The 20,726-nt window shown below is 42.8% G+C and overlaps 1 protein-coding gene across 3 annotated transcripts; it reads right to left on the bottom strand.

Annotated features, from left to right (window-relative positions):
- Positions 1-2,462: 2,462 nt before the first annotated feature.
- RNF34 (ring finger protein 34) lies at positions 2,463-18,105 on the bottom strand. Of its 3 annotated transcripts, XM_079941773.1 has the most exons (7): positions 17,981-18,105; positions 9,285-9,503; positions 7,594-7,806; positions 7,399-7,449; positions 5,860-5,958; positions 5,398-5,599; positions 2,463-3,374 (listed from the first exon to the last, which is right to left on the bottom strand). In XM_079941773.1, exons 1-7 carry the CDS (start codon positions 17,984-17,986, stop codon positions 3,184-3,186), a joined length of 981 nt encoding a protein of 326 aa, XP_079797899.1. In that variant the 5' UTR covers positions 17,987-18,105; the 3' UTR covers positions 2,463-3,183. The 3 variants fall into 3 exon arrangements, with proteins under 3 accessions (XP_079797899.1, XP_079797898.1, XP_079797900.1); XM_079941772.1 differs by having other exon boundaries at positions 7,399-7,806; XM_079941774.1 differs by lacking the exon at positions 7,594-7,806 and having other exon boundaries at positions 2,464-3,374.
- Positions 18,106-20,726: the final 2,621 nt, after the last annotated feature.

Here is a 20,726-nt window from a genome sequence, read left to right as displayed (position 1 = left end):
CCCCATCCTTTTTTTTTTTTGCCACGGTGAAATGGTTTTACATCTCATCTAGTTTGTACCGCTGCCTATTAATTTAAATCCAGAGATACTTTCTGACTCAAATTGGAGACATCTGAAGCTGTTGCACCCCAGAATTTAACTCAGGAGATGCATTTAACAGAGGTTAAGATTAGTTTAACACTCTGTGGTTTATTTATAAAAACGTGGCTTACCTTTGCAAGCCTGATCGTTCATCGTGGAGCACCCACACAAGAGGTCAAGTTGCAGTCTTCTTGGCGGCCTGAGTGCTGTGAGCCTCCGAGTAAGAGTCACCCTCACGTCCAATAAAGGCATCTTCTCACTTGGGAACCGTTGAAGGAGGACGGTGGTTTTCAAGTGGAATCTCGGCATTAGAGGGCCCTCTTTCCCCTGTAATGTTTCCAGGAGCACACAGGTCAGCCAAGAGAGGAGGTGAAGGAAGGGCTGCCAGGGCTGAGCAGCCAGAGTTTCCATAAGGACACACCACAGAGTAAGGACAGCATCTCTCTAGGCTTGAGATGGCCAAGGCAGTGCACTGGTCACAGATGACCTTCCCCCAAGTGTACTGAACAATCCAGTTAAGATTATACCCCAGTACAGTCTTGACCAGACTCATTCCTTCAAAAATGAGCTTTAGATGAGGCCAGGCCAAGCTAGGTGCCTGCAAACAGCTGCTCTGAGCCCATACACTATCTGATGAAGTAATGGAAGGACCATAAACCAGAGGGACCACTTCTTGTAAGAGGATCATAACTTCTTAACCCAGGAAAGAGGAGAGGCCATAACCCTCCTTCCTCTAGGCATCCTGGCCTTTACAAAGGCAGGCACCACGGCCCATCCAAAACATGGAATGACATCCTTCCATCCTGTGAGGACAAGGACAAAGAGACGTCATTGCATTCCATTGTGAACTTCCAGAATTTTATCCATATGATAGATGACCTATTCAGAAAAAGATGCATGGCATGCAGCTAGAAAATGCAGATTCCAGGGAGGAATGTTTGCCCTCTGCCAGATAAGTTAGTCCCTTGCAATTCAGTTATTCCAAGTGTCGAGCCTATTAGGCTAAAAATTTGTTGGCTTCTCACTGAGCCAAGGTTATTTCAAAATGCTACTTAAGAAGATCCACCGTTGAGTTTTTGTTCATTGCTGAAACAAGCACCTGAAACTATAAGTCCAAAAAGAAACAGTAAACAAGCTGTTCTGAGACTATGAGCAAATAAATCTCAATTTTCTAATTTAAGATACACCAACACCTGCTGCTCAGCTTCTATTTCAGTGTGTTTACCATCACCCACTGGCCTGGATTTGAAGACTTCTCTCCACCAAATTAGGGATTTGTGGGGAACGATGAACTTCTGGAGTTCACCGTCTCAGGAGAAGTACAGACTAAGTGCTCCTAAGGCTTCAGCAGGGGCTGAGCTTTTACTGTCCATCTGAATTGTAGCTAATACCCACCCTGGGCTCTTCAGGCAAGCACAGGAGAAGGGTATTTAGAATATCCACAAGGCTTTGATTTACATGCTCTGACACTCAAAACCAGAAAACGTAGAAAGGCAACTTTTTTTTCACAGCTAGCCAAACTTTCTGCCTTAAGCACAGAGGGGCAAGACTGTTTACCTCCTTTGCTGTAAGTTTCAGGTCTTGTTGATTGACTTCTGGATCCTGAGCACCTGAAGGCATGTGTTAAACACTGCAGAGTCAAAAGATAAAAAACCCACAGGACTCAGCCAAGAAGTTACGTAGTTTCCTAAAAACATACCTGCCCACAAGCCATGGGAATGAATCCACAGTTGGTCTCAACTAAACCAAAAAACCACCCTGATTAGAGCTGGACCTAAAAGAAAAGAGATTTCAGATCATTAATGTCCCAAGAACCTTTTAGCATAAGCTAATGTCTCAGGTTTCTCAGTTGTGGTATTAGAAGAGGTAAGAAAAAGTCATCAGAGCTAGGTTCAAATTCTGATGTGACTTTTTTTTTTTTGGCTGCCCCACATGGCTTATGGGATCTTAGTTCCCTGACCAGGGATTGAACCGGTGCCCTCAGCAGTGAGAGCGCAGAGTCCTAACCACTGGACCACCAGGGAATTCCCTATGGTGACTTTTTAACTGTGAGATTTTCGACAAGTTCTTTAACTTCTCAGAGATCAAGTTCCCCATCTGTGATGTGAGGCAATATCTATTTCAGAATGCTGGAGGTAACCATAAAGCACCTGGCAAAATACCTGGTCACAGTATGTGGCAAATATGTAGTTAAATTTACTGGTAAATTAGCAGCCAAGGTAGACAGGTACAACATCTTTGAAGGTGCTCCTTTCTCTCATGAAGAATGTACTAGACCAGGCCTGGACACCCATTCATGCTGCACCGAAGTGAATTAGGAACTGGCCAGGACAAATGTAAACAAAAGCATTTTTTAAAACCTAATTTTATTCCTAAAGTTCAAACTAGCTAGTGGGTAGCACTGAAAATACACTTGCAATATATAAAAGTGTAAACTGATTACACGTTAATAAAGAATTTAACACACACACTTCTCTAATGAAGGAAGCTAGATGCAGCCCTCGCTATAAAAAGCTGTACCTGAACAAAAATGGACATGTTTAGTCTCAGGCCCTGGTAGTTGACTATAGAATGTCAGTTGTTCCCAATTACGTTTAAACGCAGAAATAGCAACAATGTGGAAAATTACATTCATCAAATAGTAGCATTTAAAATATACATGACTAATAAAATGAACATTCAGAGGTGCCCCTGTTCAGCGTGTACCATGTCGGCCATTTGCAGACAGTGACCTCATCCAAAGAGAGCAGAAGTTTCAAACATCTGAGTAGTTTAAGTTAAAAATAGGATGAAGGAGAAATAAGAGAACAAGATAAATGTCCTCCAAAGAGAACAGTAGCTGATGCCATAAGCAGTCTGACTTCGGCAATTAGTAATCAGAGATGTGTGCAGAAGCCCAGCAGAAACTGGGAAACTGAGCCAGTCCTCCAGCTGACAGGCATACAGCATGGACCAGTGTTGCTGCAACTTAGGATGAATCTTTCCTGTCCCCAGTTAGTCGTGAAAATAATTTTTAAAAATAGCTTCAGATTTTGAACAGGAAGTTTCCAGTCCCTTCTGTGCACTGAAACGTCTGGGATCGAGCCTGGGGGGTCCTCGGCTTCAGGACTTGAAGACGTGCACGGCGCGCACCACGTACTGCCGGCAGATGGGACACTCGCTCATGCGCTTGCCGCACTTGGTGCAGGTGACCATGTGCCCGCACTCGAGCAGGACGCAGTCGATGATGGCGTCCATGCAGATCCGGCACAGGCTGTCGTCTTCCTCGTCCTGCAGCTGCAGCCGCTCGCCATCTGAAAGGCAACAGAGAGCTGGGGCTGCGGGCACGGCCTCTGAGTGACCCAGAGTGACCCCACTGTAAGAGAAATAGTCCCTGCTTCTTGGCACATCGGTTCCTTCCACTAGAAATGGCAATAATTATACCTCATAGGATTTTGTGAAGAATAAATGAGAGATACTTACTTAGCTTAGGACCAGGGATGAAGTGCCTAACACATGTTAGCTATTTAATTCTTTTTTTCCCGCCCCCGCCCCTATTTAATTCTATTTTACATCTGTATATAATACAAGGTTTTTGTGATAGCTTGCTTCTATAAATAAAAATGAAGAAGCCCTAGGCTGTCCTACACACGGGCCTCAGAGTCAGAACACGATTCGAATTTCCAGCCCAACTGTGTGGCCTTGGGAAAGTCACAGGCTCCAGAGCCTCATCCTAGTAGGAGGGGGAGCTTTATTTCTACACCAACGGGAAAGCTATAGAGTCATACATCAAGTAGCCTGTAGTTGAGGGATGGCACCCCCTGAGCCTTGGAAGCATCTCAAAATTCATCTGTGTTTCTGGCTACGATGGTACTGTTGGGAGTCTGTCTAACTCAAAAGGCATGGGACATTCTGGTTCTGAATAAGAAAGGTTCAGAATGAGTTTAAAAAGTTCATTGCAGCCTGAGATTTGGCCATAGAGCTATGGACAGTGAGGCTTCCCTTTGTATAGGTCACAGAAGGGATTAATGGGAATCATGAAGAAGGTTAGAAAGAACCAAGCAGGAATTCAAGCTTGAAAAGCGAATAGTCCCTGAATTTAAGGAAATAAACACTGTTGTGTCAAGAGAATCTTCTCATCTGGGGTCCTAGTTCATGGTCCATACCATTACTGGGAAGTGGGGAGAAAGGATCCATGAATAAGATAACAGATGAGCCTCTGTAGGCTCCAATGATTAAGATGCCTGTATCTGCTACTGTTGCATCATCTTTGAAGTAGGTGTGGGACTTCCCTGGTGGCACAGTGGTTAAGAATCCGCCTGCCAATGCAGGGGACACGGGTTTGAGCCCTGGTCCAGGAAGATCCCACATGTCTCGGAGCAACTAAGCCCCTGTGCCACAACTACTGAGCCTGTGCTCTAGAACCCACGAGCCACAACTACTGAAGCCCACGTACCTAGAGCCCGTGCTCCACAACGAGAAACCACCACGGTGAGAAGCCCGCACACCGCAACGAAGAGTAGCCCCCGCTCTCCACAACTAGAGAAAGCCCATGCACAGCAACAAAGACCCAACGCGGCCAAAAATAAATAAATATATTGAAAAAAGAAAAGAAATAGGTGTGCCAAAATACTATCTGCATATTCTGGGCATAAACCTGTTTATCAACAAATGCTGTATTATAACCAGGTTTTAAAGAAAAAAACTCAAGATGACACACGTTAATGATGGGAGGACTGTTTTCTAGATAAGAACATAATATTTGTCAGTCTGAACACCACTGAATTCTTTTTTCTTGCCTATAAATGCTCTGTGGCTTGGCCCTGTTACCAGCTGAGGATTTCTGCTCCATGCTCCATCAATAAATAGTTCAGAAGTTCTTAACCTTAGCTTTTCGTGACTTACAAAGAAACCTACTGATACTTGATGTTAAGAACTACTTAACATCCTGGCTCTAGGGAATTTTTTCCCCCCACTGTTTGATTATCTCAATTGTAGCTTTTAAATCCTCAGTACTGGCCTGCCAGACAGGTTAGTGAGGAAACAAGCCTTTCTTAGATAAAGGAATTTCATTAGAGTTCTAACAAATTATGACCAGAAAAACCAGACTGAACAAAAGATTATCTAACTCATTGGCAATGGTGATCTCAAAGCCAACATCGCATAATGAACTTACTGCTTAGCAGATCTATAAACAAGTTTATATAACTAATTCACACTCAATAAAAGGATACATAGGTTTCTCAAAAATAAAGTGGACTTAACTGACAGAAACAGGCCAGTTTTTAAAGGCCTAAAGAAAGCTACTACAGGGAAACAAAGGAAAAATAAACCTACATGACTTTTGATTTTCTTCATTCTCTTTGTATAACCGGTTTACTTTCTCTACTAGCTCCCATTTTTCACAACAGCCAGAATAGTTGACAAAATTCCGAGCCAGGATTTCCTTGAGCTGGCGCACGCTCATCCCTTCCACGTCTTCAAGGCTTGACAGGTCAGACAGAGAAGCTCTCACTCTCTTCTTAGCGAGGCCAGATGTCTGAAATCACAGAGTGTGTCCATTACCTCTGTTCCTGCAAATCCAGCAAGGAAAGCAGCATGCTGCCTTCACCCTACAGTCATCACTGGCCCTGGAGATTCTCCCCAGACTTCTCCCCAGTTCTTGAAGTGTTTTATGTATTGTGCTGCCTTCAAACCAAAAGAAACATCCTGTGCTAATCTAGCGACAGTCCACATGGGCATTTTCCCTGCCTACCAAGGTGACGTGTCAGGGAAACCAAATTTTATAGGTAGTCTCACCCGCTCCTCCAAGTTTTCTTCATCCTCGTCATCATCGTCGTCGTCGTCATCATCTTCTTCATCATCATCTGTGTTTGCTGAAGCTATTTCACTTCGCACCTACACACATAATACATATTAGGTCAGGAATCATTTTCCTAATGGTACCAACCCATATTTATCACTGGAGAAAACCCTTCCAATAGATCCTCCCCAAGAATGACTCTTAATACCTGGCATACTCCACACCTTCCTAGGATCCTGAGTGCTGCTGCCCCTCCCAAAGAGTTGGGCACCACATGATTCGATAAACAATTTACCTTCCATAGTTATCTCAAAAGTCAAATTCCTATGTGCGTGTGAATTTTTAAAATCTAACCATAGTATTAACTCCCCAGAAGTTAAGAAGGTCCCATCACAGAATGTCAAAGCCAAAAGCGTATGGAATTGCACTGTGTCCTTAGCAAAGGACCTGCAGCTGGCTGGTTTAACTGGAGCCTCTAAGATACAGGTAGAAACTAAAGCTCTAAGATCAGCCCTAGTGTCAAGGGTATTTGATTTCAAAGATCTCAATCCTACTACCTCATGCTTAGACATTCTAATTCCAAACAATGCTTTCTAGACTAATTCACTGATGGTTGATGCCATTTCTAGTTTTCAGAAATTCCTCAACAATCAGATACTCTTTTCTTTAAGGAGAACAGAAAGCCTAGGACAATGCCCAATTTCAAGTATTCTACCCCACTAGTTCACAAACACTATATTGTATCATCCAAAGACCCACATCTCCCAAGTGGTGTCATATACCCAAAAGTGACACAAAAGTCAGATGTGTCTTACCTTTGCATCATAATTATGCCAGCTGCCATTTGGGAAAATAATAAAACTCCTAGCTTGGGCTTATCTAATTGATGACTCTTTAGAAAGCAACTAGACCACATTTCCCTCTGCTTCTAACCTCTTTCCTCAGAGGAGAAAATTAAATGTGGAAATGAATGTTCAAAACAATTCTTTCAGCATTTTAGAATCATTCATATATACAAATTGAGTATTAATTACAAGACTTTGCATGTTATTCAATTAGTATGCCCAAGGACCTCACTGGGACAACATTCTGCACTGGCATTTCTTTGAAATGAGTAAATAACCATATCCTGTCACTAATTCAGATGGCTGTTTCCCAATATCTAAATTAGAACAATTTTACGGTAGCAAGGCAACTGGGCATTAGGTTAACTTATAGTTTCCATGGTCACTGACATACAAATAGTCCTGCAAATGTTTATATGCTACATTTGACAGTCATTATTTCGACAGCTAGTATTTAACTATATAAGAGAGGGAAACTGAGGTAACTAAGGTCAAGAGACTGATGAGCTCTTTTTGGGCCCTTCAGGCAGCATCTGAGCTTGGAGCCTCACATCAGGAGAGCCTGCAAGTGCAGAGTTCAGCAGCACGTGGAACCCCGGCTCAGCAAGGAGTCTTCAGCCCTAAAGCCCCCTCCATATTGGCGGAAAGCAGACGACATGCCAGGCCCTCGGGGTAATTACACCCTCGTACCTGTGCCAGTACTCCAGATCCTAAGGTCCGGTCTCCACCCATAAGCTCTCCCTGAAAGGAAGACATGGTAGCAGATGGGGCTGTATAGTTTGAAAAAAATGAATGTGTAAAAAAGCTAGAAGTCTGGGACCTTGAGGAATTCAGACTGCTCGTGTCCAGGTTGTCCTCAGAGCCCAGCCCACGGTGACACAGTACCAGATCTACCAAGTCTTCTTTCTCTCGACAGGTATCGATCGGTATGTTTCTAAGAATGAGATACTGCCGTAGATCCTTCACTTTCAGTCTCATTAACTGAGGGCGCTGAAAGGCTGTCTCTTGTAATAAGTGACAAGTGGAACATCTACGGAGATTTTCTTGTAAGATCGAACAAACGGAGCAAAAGTCTTTCTTGCAGTCACAACATACATGCTGAAGAAACAGATAGGAAAGAAGCATTTAATGAGAGCCAGATACAAGCCATTGTGAAAGCACTAGTTTTCCTTTTGCCTTCTATTAAAATTAAATTTTAGTTCTTATGAAGTCCCCCATGGCACCAGACCCATGGGCATTTTCGTGTTCTAAAAGTGGTGAAAATCAAAACAGTCACTGCTGAGGCAGTTTGGATTCACAGAAGTTCAAATACAGACCTTTAAGAAAAACATACTCTTGTGTTAATGAATTAAAACCTTTCCACCCCTTCGGGCAAACGTAATTAGCAAAACAGAGCTGACTTGAACCACATGGAGCAGAAAGCATGACCACAAACTCTCTTCCTGCTCTTTGCCTATGTGAAAATTTCCCCATTTAAAGAGAATGCAGGCTTCCCTGGTGGCGCAGTGGTTAAGAATCGGCCTGCCAGTGCAGGGGACATGGGTTCGCGCCCTGGTCCGGGAGGATCCCACATGACATGAAGCAACTAAGCCCGTGTGCCACAACTACTGAGCCTGCGCTCTAGAGCCCATGAGCCACAGCTACTGAACCCATGTGCCACAACTACTGAAGCCTGCACACCTAGAACCTGTGCTCTGCAACAAGAGAAGCCACTGCAACGAGAAGCCCGCGCACCGCAACAGAGCGGCCCCCACTCGCCGCAAGTAGAGAAAGCCCACGCGCAGCAATGAAGACCCAATGACACCAAAAATTAAAAAAAAAAAAAAAGAGAGAGAAGGGGGAAAAGCCTAACACAGGGAAAGAGAAAGGCAACTGATCTCTCAAGGTCAATCCAAGCAAACAGAGGACCCCACTTATACAGTAATCTGTACCCTAGAGCCTTAATCACAATCAAAGCCATTCCACAAGCAAAACTTAAAAGAAGACATGATGATGTGGTCATTTCTGCTTGGGGCATTGTTCCCACAAGCTAACACCTTGTTTGTTAAGTATTTCAAAGGACTGGATTGACAAGCCTGGGAGATGGCCCAGCAATATGATGGTTCTCAGAAAGAACAACTTTCTGTCCTAAAGAAAATAACGGTTTTAGCTGTTATTTTGCATGTTGAATCTTTAAACAGTAGCTAATGTTAATATACTCATTTCTTCACTTGAGTTAATGTGGGTGGGGATACATTTTTTGAAACTTGAGATCAAAGTTATAGTAAATCTTCTCTGAACAAAATTGCAGACTAATTAAATCTCTTGCTTCAGAACATAAGAATCAAAGTGTATGAACAGGTCAGAGTCCAGGAGAAAGAATGGCTGAGCAACATGAGAAGTAACAACGTCTAGTCAGAAAACCTGAGCAGTGATACAGTCTCTGCAACTCAGCACTTTTCTAAATGGGGAATGGTTATTAGGACTTTTTGATATTTGTATAAGAAGAAATGAATATTCATTAGTATTCAAAATAACATACAATCAAGAATTGTGATACATGTGTTTTTTTGTGTGTAACATTTCATCCAACTCACCTTCTTTCTAAAGACTGAAAATGAAAGTCCACAGGCTTTGCAAACTATATTAGGCCCTTCTGTAGGTGCTGGTGGGTAAGTGGTAAAATCAGAGCTCGGTGTAAATCTGAATGGACCAGTGCCTCCTGCAAATCCTGACTGTTGGCCCCTGACAGCTCCAGTCCCCATGACTTCATTCAGCAGCCCACAGCACGAAGCCCACATAGACGTGGCACCCGCCTGGAAAGGAACGAAAATAGGCACCAGTTTAAAGCTGATTGGAACCTGGGCTCTCTGGGATTCTCGGGGAATGCCATTCTGGAGAGGCACGTTTGCCCTAAATAATTTCGAAATTATTCTTTTAAGCATCAAAATTTTAAGCTATTGGGAAGTGGATAATATTCTGGTATTTACAAAGAATATTTGGCTTTGGGGATACTCATGATATATTGTTAACAAAGGAGAAGATACAATATGAACCCAATTTCGTAAAACAACAACAAAAAACACATATGCTTAGAGATACACGTGCATGCACACAGAAGAAAAATGACTAGATGGAAGTAAGTGCTGTGCAATATTTGGGATATGCTTACACCGAAAAAAGCTGTTCACTGTTTATCTGAAATTCAAATTTAACTGAGTGTCTTGTATTCTATCTGGCAACCTTAGACTGGTGACTACAGCACCGTTCTATAGGCTGAGGCAGATTTTCCCAGCTATCATTTAGCAGAAAGAATATAAATTCTAATTACTTAATTTCATTAAACTTCTGTCCTCTCATTTGTATCTGGGCATAATAAACTATGGCATGTGGAAACTTTTTTGATTTTTTAAAAATGACTGGGAAAACATCAAAATGCCAGTTGAAGTGCTCTCTAGGTTTTCATGTATATCTCGTATAATTTGTTTTCCCCTGCTTTCCAAACCTTTATAAGGAATATATTAATTTAACATTAAGGAAAATATTTTAAAAAAGCAAACTGAGAATACTGAACACAATTTCTGATGACTTGATAATCATAATGACGTTTTGAGGTGTAAGGGCTATTTGCCACTCCACTAAGTGGCTTGAAACTAATATGCTGCCTTTTATGTTTTTTCCTCTCATCTCTTCCCTTTCTGTGAATCACCACTGCTATCACTATATCTACCTCTAGCAACCTGTCTCTCCTTTTTTACTGCATTCAGAAACCTGATAACCAAGCTTGTTAGAAGTGTATATAAAAATACATTTTCAGTGAGGGCTCAAGGCATTTTCCTATGCTTAAAATATAAAGCTACACTGTTTGGAACCAATGAGCTTTTGCCCCTTGTCCTACTACTTATGCATATTCTAGACTCTAGATAATGTGATAAGTAATGGAAGTCCAGGTAGGTGAGGTCTTATTAGTTAAAATGGCATAACAAAGGCACTGTTCCATTTATTTTATTATCTAATTCTGTCAAACATTTACTGCTTGTCCAATGAGCTCTTAAAAAAATATTTTTTAAACAACCTTAAAAGGCTATTTGGAGGGACTTCCCTGGCGGTCCAGTGGTTGAGACTTCGCCTTCCAGTGTGGGGGGTGCGGGTTAGATTCATGGCTGGGGAGCTGGGATCCCACATGCTTTGTGGCCAAGGGACCGAGGCATGAAGCAGGGGCAATGTTGTAGCAAATTCAGTAAAGACTTTGGAGATGGTCCACATCAAAAAATAGTAATAATGGGACTTCCCCGGCGGCGCAGTGGCTAAGAATCCGCCTGCCAATGCAGGGGACACGGGTTCGAGCCGTGGTTCAGGAAGATCCCACATTCCGCGGAGCAACTAAGCCTGTGCGCCACAACTACTGAGCCTGCGCTCTAGAGCTGGCGCGCCACAACTACTGAAGCCCGCGCGCCTAGAGCCCATGCTCCACAACGAGAAGCCATGGCAATGAGAAGCCCACGCACCGCAACAGAGTAGCCCCTGCTCGCCGCAACTAGAGAGAGCCCGCGCACAGAAATGAAGACCCAACGCAGCCAAAAATAAATAAATAAATAAATAAAAGAAAAAGAAAAAAAAGAATCTGCCTGCCAATGCAGGGGACACGGGTTCGAGCCCTGGTCCGGGAAGATCTCACATGCCGCGGAGCAACTAAGCCCGTGTGCCACAACTATGGAGCCTGCGCTCTAGAGCCCGCGAGCCAGAACTACTGAAGCCTGTGCACCTACAGCCCGTGCTCTGCAACAAAAGAAGCCACCACAATGAGAAGCCTGCGCACCTCAACGAAGAGTAGCCCCTGCTCACCACAACTAGAGAAAGCCCACGCGCAGCAACGGAGACCCAACACACCCGGAAAAAAAAAAAAAGAAAGAAAGAAAGACAGTGGTTGGACTCACCAGGAGAGCCTTAAAAAATACTGGTGCCTGAGTCCCAGCCCCAAGATTCTGATTTAACAGGTCTGGGGTACAACCTGGGCCTCAGAATTTTTTTTAATTCCCTATGTGATGTGAATGTACAGTCAAGGTTAAAAGGTTAACACCTGCTCGGTCTAGGGGATTTCTCCTTTCTGCCTACATCATTTCAGCTGGAGAATCACTCAGATTCCCAAATGGAAGGGGCTGTGGTTACTTCTGAAGCCTGTGCCTCTAGAGTTCTAGAACCAACATCTCTGCCACGTGCTCCTCACTACCTGTGTAGGTACCGCCCCTTCACACCCCCATCCCCAAGTAGTGGGATTTGCCTCTAGTGTTTCCTTTCCCCCTCTGGTTTCCCCTAATCCTTTCAGAAAGGATTAGCTCAGAAGGCCTCAGCTGAGTTTTTAACAATTTAATCTGATTCTTATATCAGTTCCTTTCCTTTTAAAAAACAAAAATTTTTTTTTTTTAATGTTTTTGGCTGCACCACACGCGCATGTTTTAGTTCCCCGACCAGGGATCGAACCTTCCTGCAGTGGAAGCTCGGAGTCTTAACCACTAGACCGCCAGGGAAGTCCCCAATCAGTTCCTTTCCTTTACCACATATCAGCCTGGAAGTTAAGCTGAAATTTGGTGCCCTCCTTCATTTTACTTGCTCTTTGCTTTTTGGCCCAGATTTCTTACTTCCTAACTTATTCCTCTACATATTTTCTTGGGTGAACTCTCCAATACTGGGAGAAAGACAGTGATTTCTGGGTCTGTCAAAAAGCCATTTGGCAAACTATTTTTGTCCTTCTTCACCCCCAAGTTGAAGAATCCACCCAGAAAATGAATCTTCCAAACTTAGGGTCCATCTCCCTGCCTCCGGTTAGTATGTTTCATCTTCTTGTACTTTCCCTTAAAGTCCTAATTGCCTGAATTTCTTCTGCGTGTCCCCTCAGGGCACAGGGATCCCTATTTAAGGACTATTACCTTGCCCTAATAATGCTTTGAGTGTCCTATACTGACCTTTCTCCTCTCAAATCTGTCCAAATTTCTGTTAATACTTGATATAACAGTCCCATTTTTCAAGTGACAGAATCTACAAAAGCAATTAGGGAACAATTTAAGAGAGCATTTTCCCAACAGTTTATTGAACGTGTGCTCTTGGGAAAGGGGCGGGGAGGCGAACATGAATTTATTCTCTGAGCTCTTGACTCTCTGTCTTTGTTATATTTCCTTAGAGCCCAGTTACCGTACCTGGTAGGGTCATAAACAAAAAGCTTCCCCTTTTTGAACCCTCCCCTTAAAAGCTTTAGAGACCCAAGTTCATGTTCTCTCTACTTCCGTCGTCCCTATCCTCTAAGATCTTCCGCCAGTTTAATCAGCCTGCATTCCGTTATTTTTCTTTTATTCACACTCTGCTTACCTTTTGATAGTAAGATTGAAGCGTATTTTCCGAACTACTACCTTTCCACGAATAAAGCCAAAGTCTGGATCTCTGCTATGATCTGGGCTTATGTGACTAACAATTCTAAACCCTACTTGGGACCATGGTTGACAGCAGGACTCTACAGACTAAACCACATGAATCCAAGAGGTGAGAAGGATGGTTACATTTCCTCTCTTGACCATGAATATGGACCATCAAAAACAACATAGAGAATAACCGAATAAGGCAACCATCTACTTATGTCTGATACAAAACTCCTAGTTTAGAGAATTTAGCTGTGTTTCTAGTTGACTTTCTAGCCATCAATGACTACTGAAAATAAATGACTTTTTCTTGATAAACCTAATCCCTTTCCTAAACATCCTGTTAGACTAAAATTGCTCCTGAGTAGATTAGCCATGGAACCATGGCCTGCCAGGCATCAATTAAGAACCAGATCTCATATTAAAAACTTACATGGCCCACAGTAAGAAATTAAATTGTAAAGCCTCCTGTTTGGACTGCCCCAGACACCTAGATCTCTTCATGTTATTCTAGTATCCAATGCCAGTTCTCATGTTTTCAAAGACAGTGCACCAAGATTTTAGGGAGCCAATAACACTACATTTTTTTCTCACTCCCATTTTAAAACTGAGTAAAGAAATAAGACAAACAGAAATTTAAATATTTGCTTTTTTACTGGTAACACCAATTGGAGAACATGACTTTAGCTCTGCAGCCAACTGGTCTTGATAACATGCCAGCCAGCCACCAGCACAGCTGACCAACAGCAGCTTACCATCTAGTTGACCAGAGTCCCTTCCCTACCCACAGGAAGATAAATCTGAGAAGGTCTCAGAAAAGTACTGAAGCAAGCATGTTCAGCTCCTTTGCTAAAATCACCAACATAAAAGTTCGTCTTGTTCCTTCCTAAAGAATGAATTAGAAATTCCCTCCCCTCTGTAGGAGTACAGAGGAGGGGAGGAGACTGTGATCCACAACTGTAAACACTTTGCAGGAGAGTGGGACTGACAGTTTCCAGTGCTGTGACACTTATTTCCACAATAGCACCACCACCAATTTTTTAAGCACTCTCTTGGGTTCCTCAGTCAGATTCACACAATACAGGCCCATTCTGAATCATCATTTCAGTCAACAAAAGCAAGAGGGAATGTGTTCTTTCTTTACAAGAGCAGTAGCCCAGCCTTCTTTTTGGCAGAGTGCCAGTTTTCAAATGGCTCAAGGTTCAGCTGTCTTTGATTGTGCGTGTGCGTGTCTGTGTGAGATCTAATGTGCTTTCTAGAATATCTGGGGGTTGGGGCGGGGAGACGTCCAAAATGCTCAACTTACAGAATTAACAAGTTTACTACAAACTTTGAATCCTATTCTAAACTACATCAGGATGTGATCCCTTTTAATTATTCCACCAAATGTAATAGTAGCCAGGCAAACTAGAATGAAGACCAAGAAAAGCTGTAGTGATTTCCATGAAGATTAAATGACAGCCAGAGAGAGAGAGAGAGAGAGAGAGAAGGGGGAGTGGGGAAGTTGATGGGTTTGAAAACAGCAAAAAACTAAATGATCATAGTCTAAATCATTTGCTTTTGATTAAACTAGGTAAACAGCAGTAATCATAATGCCACCTCCTAAGAGTTGCTTGCCTCAACTCTAAATTAAATATGGTAATATTTTACACACTTATTTTAAGGATAAACCTAGAAGTTTCAATTTCAAGAACATTAATTTTCTTGGATGCTGTAAGAAGCTACAAGGACCAGGCAGGGATTCAGTTCTTCCACCAGTGGAAGCTTCTTCAGAGAACTCAATCACCACAAGCTTTGTCTTTAAACTCTGAACAACCTTCAGTTTGCTAAAACTCAATGTCCTTATGTTAAACAATATGAAAAGATGTTTCAAATCTCAGTACCAGTGATATAAGAGAGTAAGTTTTACAGTTTAAATTTCAATTAGGTTAATCTTCCCTACAGAAATTAAAGTAAACCAGAAGAAACCATTAAGATAATAAGCAAAAATCTTTACTCTATTTAGAGCCACTGGAGGAACAGTTCCTTAAAAAGGGAAAGAATTTCTTACTGAAACTGCTGCTTCAACTGAAATACAATACACCAGGAACTCTGCGATCTTAATGATTAAATATCAGGCTATATACCACAAAGGAGGAAATTCTACATCCTAAGTTCTTTCTCTCATACCATTTGGACATTAAGCAGGATGCAAAAACAAATGCTGAACTTAAAACTGTAATATTCTTAGGTAAGACATTTGGCCAAATTGATTGATTTTTACAAATAATGTGTTCTGGAGATCATAAATGTCACCTTCTTCATGTTTGGGTTTTGTTTTCTTTTCTTAAAACAGTATACTTGGTACTTCCCTGGTGTCGCAGTGGTTAAGAATCCGCCTGCCAATGCAAGGGACACGGGTTCGATCCACAGTCTGGGAAGATCCCACATACCACGGAACAACTAAGCCCGCAGGTCACAACTACTGAGCCCATGTGCCACAACTACTGAAGCCCGCGCGCCGCAGCAAAGAGCCCCTGCTCGCCGCAACTAGAGAAAGCCTGAGCACAGCCACAAAGACCCAACGCAGCCAAAAATAAGTAAATAAAATTAAAAAACAAAACAGTATACTTGACCCTTAGCACCACTCCCCCACCTTTCAGAGAAAGGAGGAAAAAAAAAAAGGAAAAGGAAATTACATTAAACAGATTACTTTCGTCTTGATGTCTTGTTTTGAGCTTGGAAGAATGAACATGATTAGTACAATTAAGGGTGAGATCAATATAAATATGGGAAAACAGGAAGGAGATTAAATCAAATTAGCATAAGATACTAATTTGGATTTTTTTTAATCCCTTATAGGAAGTTAGTTAGATGCTACTCTAAGGTAAAATGGTTACTTGAATCTTTGAGACAAACCTATTTCAAAACAACAGTTTCTAAACAATAACAAAAAAAGACAAAAAAATTAAAGGAAGAAAGTAAATACCCATTCTACACATATACTAAAATCAGCTCCTGGTCCTGGGTTTGTGTGAAGATGTACTTATCTGATTGCTTGGCTTTTAAATTAATTTTAATTCCACTGAAATTTTAATTTAATACTTGCTTAGATGAACATTCACATGTTAGAATTCCATGACATCAGGAATTAATGCCCCTGCCCAGAATCTATAGATACCGCAAAATTAGACAATTTCAATATGAAACAAAGTTAATAGCCCCAATCCTAAATTTTGTGAATCCAGTTTTCACGAAAACTTAAATGAAAAGCAGTATCTTCATAACTGTCATCTTGTTCAGACTGATGTCTATTTAGGTCTGCATTTTGTTTCATAAAATATACCTTTTTATATTTTCAAATCCCATCCAACTTTGTTTCTAAAATTTCAACTCAGAAAGCAGTATCCTCCACCTAAATTCAAAAACACTTCTGAAAAAATTTCAACACTGTACTTGCCCTTAATTCTCTCCTTCTAAACCTTGTTTCTTGATAGGTCACAAATTTAATATTTACTAATAAAGTTACTGACATTCTTTGAGGCATTATGTATAAAGATCCCTTATTGGTTTTTGGATCTTAACACACAGCGGGATGATGGTTTTCAGGAAAGAAAGCTAGTTTTAGATATTTTAATAGGTATTCTAAGTTGAAATATTTTATAGCTGAACTGGGAAGTTAAAAAATAAGCTCTTTGAATATCCTCATACTTTAACACCCAGTTCGGAAGTTACCTATTCCAAAAATCTTCCTTGCTTCCTAGAGCCAGAAAAAATCCTTTCTTGCTCCTGAGGGTTTTGCATTTTTTTGATACCTTACATCAAATTCTGCCTCATAATGTGGTTTCTTGAGAATGTCTCTTCTCTTTTGGTTGGCAAACTCCTATGGGATTATATTTTGAATTACTTCTACGCATGATATATTCCTCTTAGCTAACACATAGGAAATGCTCAACAAAATATCTTCTTGGAGCTTTGTGAAGGTAGAGGTTTAGCTAGCAGTTCACTCTGTTATTTTTCTTACCCACGCCAATCACACCTCTTCACTGAGATTAATGAAATCAACGATGTCTGAAAGAGTATCACCTTATGACTCACCCCACTTGGTTTGAATCAATACGTGAATTGATTGTTGTACCCAGAGCTCTTTAGAACTCTCAGCGATCAAGTTGAGAGAATCAGCTCCCAAAAGTAGGCCAGAACCTCCCCCCTCCCCCCTCTTCCTTAAACTTCTCACTCAGTGATGCTCCCACGCTCTCACACCCACCGTGAAGACTCAAGCTGTCAAATTACTTGCTGCGTACCTAGCAGCGATGGAGACACAACGGGTTTGCAAAGAGCTCTAGGTCACGGCCCCTGTGTTAAGCCTGCAAACAGATCCTTCAGGGTGGGATCCCCGCCCCGAGACATTTCTAACCAGTTAGCCGGGCCCCAGCCTCACGACTCCCCGCACAACCCCTTTTCCCTTCGTCCTGCAGTTTCCGTCCTGCGACAGTCCCGTGGTGCTCCCAACATTTGGGTTAGTTCAAGGACTCGGGGCGGGAGAGGGCACGCTGTGGGCAAAGGCACGGAGGGTGAGGCGAGCACCAGGGGGTCTGCCTCCGGCCCCCGAGGACACGGACAGGGCCCAGCGCGGAGAGGGGCCCACCAGGCGTGAGTGCAGGGCGGGCCCGGGCTCTCCCCCGGCCTCGGGCTCGCTGACGGAGGCGCTGTGGGAGTTGGAAACGTCCGGGAGCCCACGACATCCGCCCTGCGGGTCAGGGCCCCAGAAGCCGGCGGGGGACCCCCCCTCCGCGGAGCTCTCCGAGGTGCCGGCAGGGTAACCCCTGAGGCGAAAGGAAGGCACTTCGAGCGCACTGGCCGGAGAGGAGAGGAGGGACTGCCCGGCCCCACCGGCCCCTCACCTTCATGGCCGCGACCGCCGCTTCTGGGTCGGCTCTGCCGAGGAATTCAGCACCATAGCAGAACCTACCACAACCACCTTCCTTCCTTCTGGGCGGCGATACTGAGGCTCCCGAGGCGACCCAGCGTCCAGACGTAAGGGGCGTGGTCACGCCCGCCGCGCGCGCCCGGGAAGATCGCCGAGCGGCGGCCGACTCGGCCAATCCGGAGCTGACACTCGGGGGGCCGGTCACCAAAGCCAATGAAGTGGCGGGAATGGGGCGGGGCCTCCGTCGCAGCCTGGAAGGCCGAGAAAGAATCCATTCCGCCCCAAGCAGAGATGGGCGGGTCTGGGCGTGGCGGGAGTCACCGAGCGGTTTTCTCCGCGGTTTTCTCCGCTGGATCGCTGAACTTGGAGTCAGCGTACCCTGCAGGAAACTGCAGCAGAGATCTGGGTTCAGGGCTGGGTGGTCAAGTTCCTCTGGAGATGAGGGCGGGAAGGGGCGTGGTAAATTTGAAAACGCCGGTTGGTTGGAACTTTTTTGTTATAGCGGTCAAAGCAGGGCCTCGGATTTCCTCCCCAGACATTCACGCCTCTCACAGTCGGTAATGACCTCAGGTCTCCTCTCTGGAGGGTCTGGTAAGCAGTGGCAGCTGCGCACGCAAGGACGCGGCTTTAAAAAACGTTTTATTGAGAACACTTGAAGAACCAACGGTTCTCAAATCCCAGCTGCTCTTTTAGAGCGACATAACAAAATAACCAAATCCTAGCACGGTGAGAGAATTAGGGTGAGCCCTTGGAGTTGACTTTATTTGGACAGAGAAAATTAGTTTGTAAATTAAAGTATCGATTTCTTCAGGCTGACCTGATGACACTCCGTTGGTTTTCCGATACTTCTTCCTCTCCTCTCTTAACTCAACCAGTACTTAAATAAATATTTAAGTAGAGAAAGAGATATGAAGATGTCAATTCACGTCTCATGAGAACCTGACTGTTCTATTCCTTTTGAATAGATTTGCTTATATGTACTATGTCACTTTAAAACACAAAGCCACCCCACTTCCTTAGACTGCAATAATACTTGGGGTTTTTTTGTTTATTTATTTTTATTTCTTTATTTTTTCTGCTGCGTTGGGTCTTTGTTGCTGTGCACGGGCTTTCTCTAGTTGCGGTGAGCGGGGGCTACTCTTCCTCGCGGTGCGTGGGCTTCTCATTGCGGTGGCTTCTCATGTTTCGGAGCACGGGCTCTAGGTGCACGGCCTTCAGTAGTTGGAGCACGCGGGCTTGGTAGTTGCAGTGTGCTGGCTTAGTTGCTCCAGAGCATGCGGGATCTTCCTGGACCAGGGCTCGAACCTGTGTCCCCTGTACTGGCAGGCAGATTCTTACCCACCGCGCCACCAGGGAAGCCCAATACTTGTTTTTTAGCTTACTTATTTTTCTTGCTTCAAGCATTGCTCAGATAATATAATTTAACATCTATAGTCCTGGATTTTCTTCTTTGGAAAAATGCAAAGAAAGCCTTTCATTCACCATGTGGGAGCAGCAGCTGAGCCTCAATGGAAGAAAAAGTACTAATTCTTCTAATGATCCAGGCACAAAGAAACTCAATAAACACTTGGTGGTGGTACAAAGTCATATTTCTCCCTCATTAGAAAGGAAGCTGGCAGGTCTACCTGAAGAGTTAACGATTAAGGATATGAAAAGATGCTCAACATCATTAGTCATCAGGGAAATGCAAATTAAAACCATGAGATACGACTTCACACCCACTAGGATGGCTAAAATAAAAAAAATAATAAATGCTGTTAAGGATGTGGAGAAATTGGAACCTTAATTACATTGCTGGTGGAACGCTAAAACGGTGGATCTGCTTTGGAAAGCAGTCTGGCAGTTCCTCAAAATATTAAACATAGAATTACCATATGACCCCACAATTCTACTCCTAGTAAAAACCTAAGAGAAATGAAGATGTATGTCCATCAAAAAGCCTTATACATAAACGTTCATAGTGGCATAATCACAATAGTCAAAAAGTGGAAACAACCCAAGTGTCCATTATTTGATGAATAGATAAATAAAATATGGTCTATCCATACAATGGAAAATTATTTAGCCAAAATAGGAATGAAGTACTGATATCTGTTATAATGTGAATGAACCTTGAAAGCATGATGCTAAGTGAAAGAAGCCAGTTACAAAGACCACATATTGTATGATTCCATGCATATGAAATGTCCAGAAGAGGCAAATCCAGAGAGACAGAAAGTAGAGTAGTAGTTGCTTAGGGTTGAGGGGGTTAGGGGGAAATGCTAATGGGCCCAGGGGTTTCTTTTGGGGGGCAATGAAAATGTTCTAAAACTTATTGTGGTGATGGTTGCCCAACTCTGTAAATACACTAAAAACTATTGAATTGTACAATTTAAATGAGTGAACTGTATGTGAATTATATCTCAATAAAGCTATAATCATAATAAAGATATTGAAAATCAGCACCAAAAAAAAAAAAAGTTAATGCAGCTGGAGAGTGACCAGAGAAAAGCAATAAAAACAAAACAAAACAAAAACCAGGAGTAGGGAGAGATTGTATTGAAGACCATTTTAAAACCGCAATTCTTGAGGAAGACTTGTCTTATTCTGTGCCTAACTTAAAGCAAAGCTCCCAATAAATGTTTGAGTGAATTCTTTCTTCTGGAAGACTTAGAAGGAATATAATATTGAAAAAAATAAGGGAGAAAAAAATTTTCAAATAAGGAAGTAAATAGGGTACA

The sequence above is a fragment of the Stenella coeruleoalba genome (genome assembly GCF_951394435.1).
Source record: "Stenella coeruleoalba genome assembly, chromosome: 14".
Classification (NCBI taxonomy): Eukaryota; Metazoa; Chordata; class Mammalia; order Artiodactyla; family Delphinidae; genus Stenella; species Stenella coeruleoalba.
The sequence above is the reverse complement of the archived record's forward strand: the minus strand, read 5'-3'. Positions and strand labels throughout refer to the sequence as shown.